General features: G+C 40.5%; 1 protein-coding gene across 1 annotated transcript; it reads left to right on the top strand.

Annotated features, from left to right (window-relative positions):
- The first annotated feature begins 955 nt into the window (after window positions 1-955).
- LOC111410958 (zinc finger protein AZF1-like) lies at window positions 956-1,810 on the top strand. Its single transcript, XM_023041547.1, has one exon. It carries the CDS (start codon window positions 1,072-1,074, stop codon window positions 1,675-1,677), a length of 606 nt encoding a protein of 201 aa, XP_022897315.1. The 5' UTR covers window positions 956-1,071; the 3' UTR covers window positions 1,678-1,810.

Raw genomic sequence — 1,810 nt, 5'->3', positions numbered from 1 at the left:
GGAACTTTTAATCCGTAGGTAATTGCGACAAATTTTTTTTGCTAATGCTGTTGTTAAGTAGCTACAAAAAGAGTTGTTGGTAAAACCAACAGAATTTTTTTGTCGCTAATTTACCAACGGTCAATGAATTTCTTAGGTAAATTAGTGGCGCCACTTTCAACGTCGAATTTACGGACGGAGAATTTTCATTGGTAAAACCCATTACCAACAGAATTCAAGGATTAGCAACTGAATTTTCCGTCTATGAAGCCGCATTTTTTTTTTTTTTTTGTAGTGGTAGCTATTTGATATATTTTATTGTACCACATTTTTGTTGCAAGTCATCTCGAGGCTTTATAAGAATACATAAATCTGGGACCTTCGATAAATGTAATAAGACTGTTTTATTTCTTTACTTATGTTCATCTCCGGGAAGTACATTAAAGTGGGTTTCTTAGTCTATTATTACATAATTGAAGGATTTCTATTTGCTTAATCCTAAACAAGAAAATATCTATATCATATTATACTTTTCTCTTGCGTTGTATTTTCAGTCGTACATGAACTTAAAAATTTGGGCTAAAATGGCACAATACATGCCTCTAGAAGTTCAAAATGAAGTTCCAAGTCATGTTAGCGATGATCATGCTCAAAAGTGAAGCTTAATTATTATTCATCTGAAAGAGTTTCCGTTATGTCCCCCAATGAAGGTTTTAAAGGTACAATTATTTATCGTTGTAAAATTTGTTGGAAAATAAGTGAAATGAGAGATTACATTATCCGATGTCTTTCAAGACATAACATTTTCTTACAATTGTGTTTGGGGTGCATTAAAAAAAAAGGATTAAGTCGAATTATGTACACAAAATTTGACCAGACAATAGTAAAAGTTTCCATAAGCCTACTTCATGGTTCCCATTTGCTGATCAATTGAAAGGTTATACCGTTGATTCTAACTGTCAATATTTGAATTTCTTACCATATTCAGTCCCAAGTACACCACTTCCAAACCCTATAAATACATCCACTCGCTCATACTTCTTTCTCAAATCTCAGATCCAATCAACTCTCTTTTTCATAACAGTCCTCATCATGCTATCTCAAGACCCTCCAACCAACACTCCTGCCGCTGCCAAAACTAGAGAATTCAATCTCCCTTCCGCCACCATTACCACCACTCCCACCACCATCAAAGCCGTAGAGTACAAGAAGTGTATTGAACCATCTTCCACTACTCCAATGGGCCAGAAGCAGTCGCACAAGTGTGACGTGTGCGGAAAGTCTTTTCCGTCATGCCAAGCACTCGGCGGCCACAAAACCAGCCACCGCAGTAGACCTCCGCCCACCACGCCTCCGCCGCCGCCGCCTCCGAAGACTTCATCATCACGAATGTATCTGATTTCAAACCAGGAATTCAATCCCCCCGCCGCCGCCATTATCACCACTCCCACCACCATCAAAGCCATAGAGTACAAGAAGGGTATTGAACCATCTTCCACTACTCCACTGGGCCAGAAGCAGTCGCACAAGTGTGACATGTGCGGAAAGTCTTTTCCGTCATGGCAAGCACTCAGCGGCCACAGAACCAGCCACCGCAGTAGACCTCAGCCCACCACGCCTCCGCCGCCGCCGCCTCCGAAGACTCCATCATCGCGAATGTATCTGATTTCAAACCAAGTGGTAGCAGCTGCACTATGACGGCAAGAAGAGCAGCGTGATCACTTCGGAGTGCAGCGCCTCCAGAAATTGTCTATTTTCTGGATTTTGTATGTAGAAAAGAATTTCTAGGGTTTTTGTTGGTACAGGAAATTGAATCAATAAATCGAACAAA

Source organism: Olea europaea, chromosome 15 (assembly GCF_002742605.1).
Source record: "Olea europaea var. sylvestris chromosome 15, O_europaea_v1, whole genome shotgun sequence".
Taxonomy (NCBI): Eukaryota; Viridiplantae; Streptophyta; class Magnoliopsida; order Lamiales; family Oleaceae; genus Olea; species Olea europaea.
The sequence above is the reverse complement of the archived record's forward strand: the minus strand, read 5'-3'. Positions and strand labels throughout refer to the sequence as shown.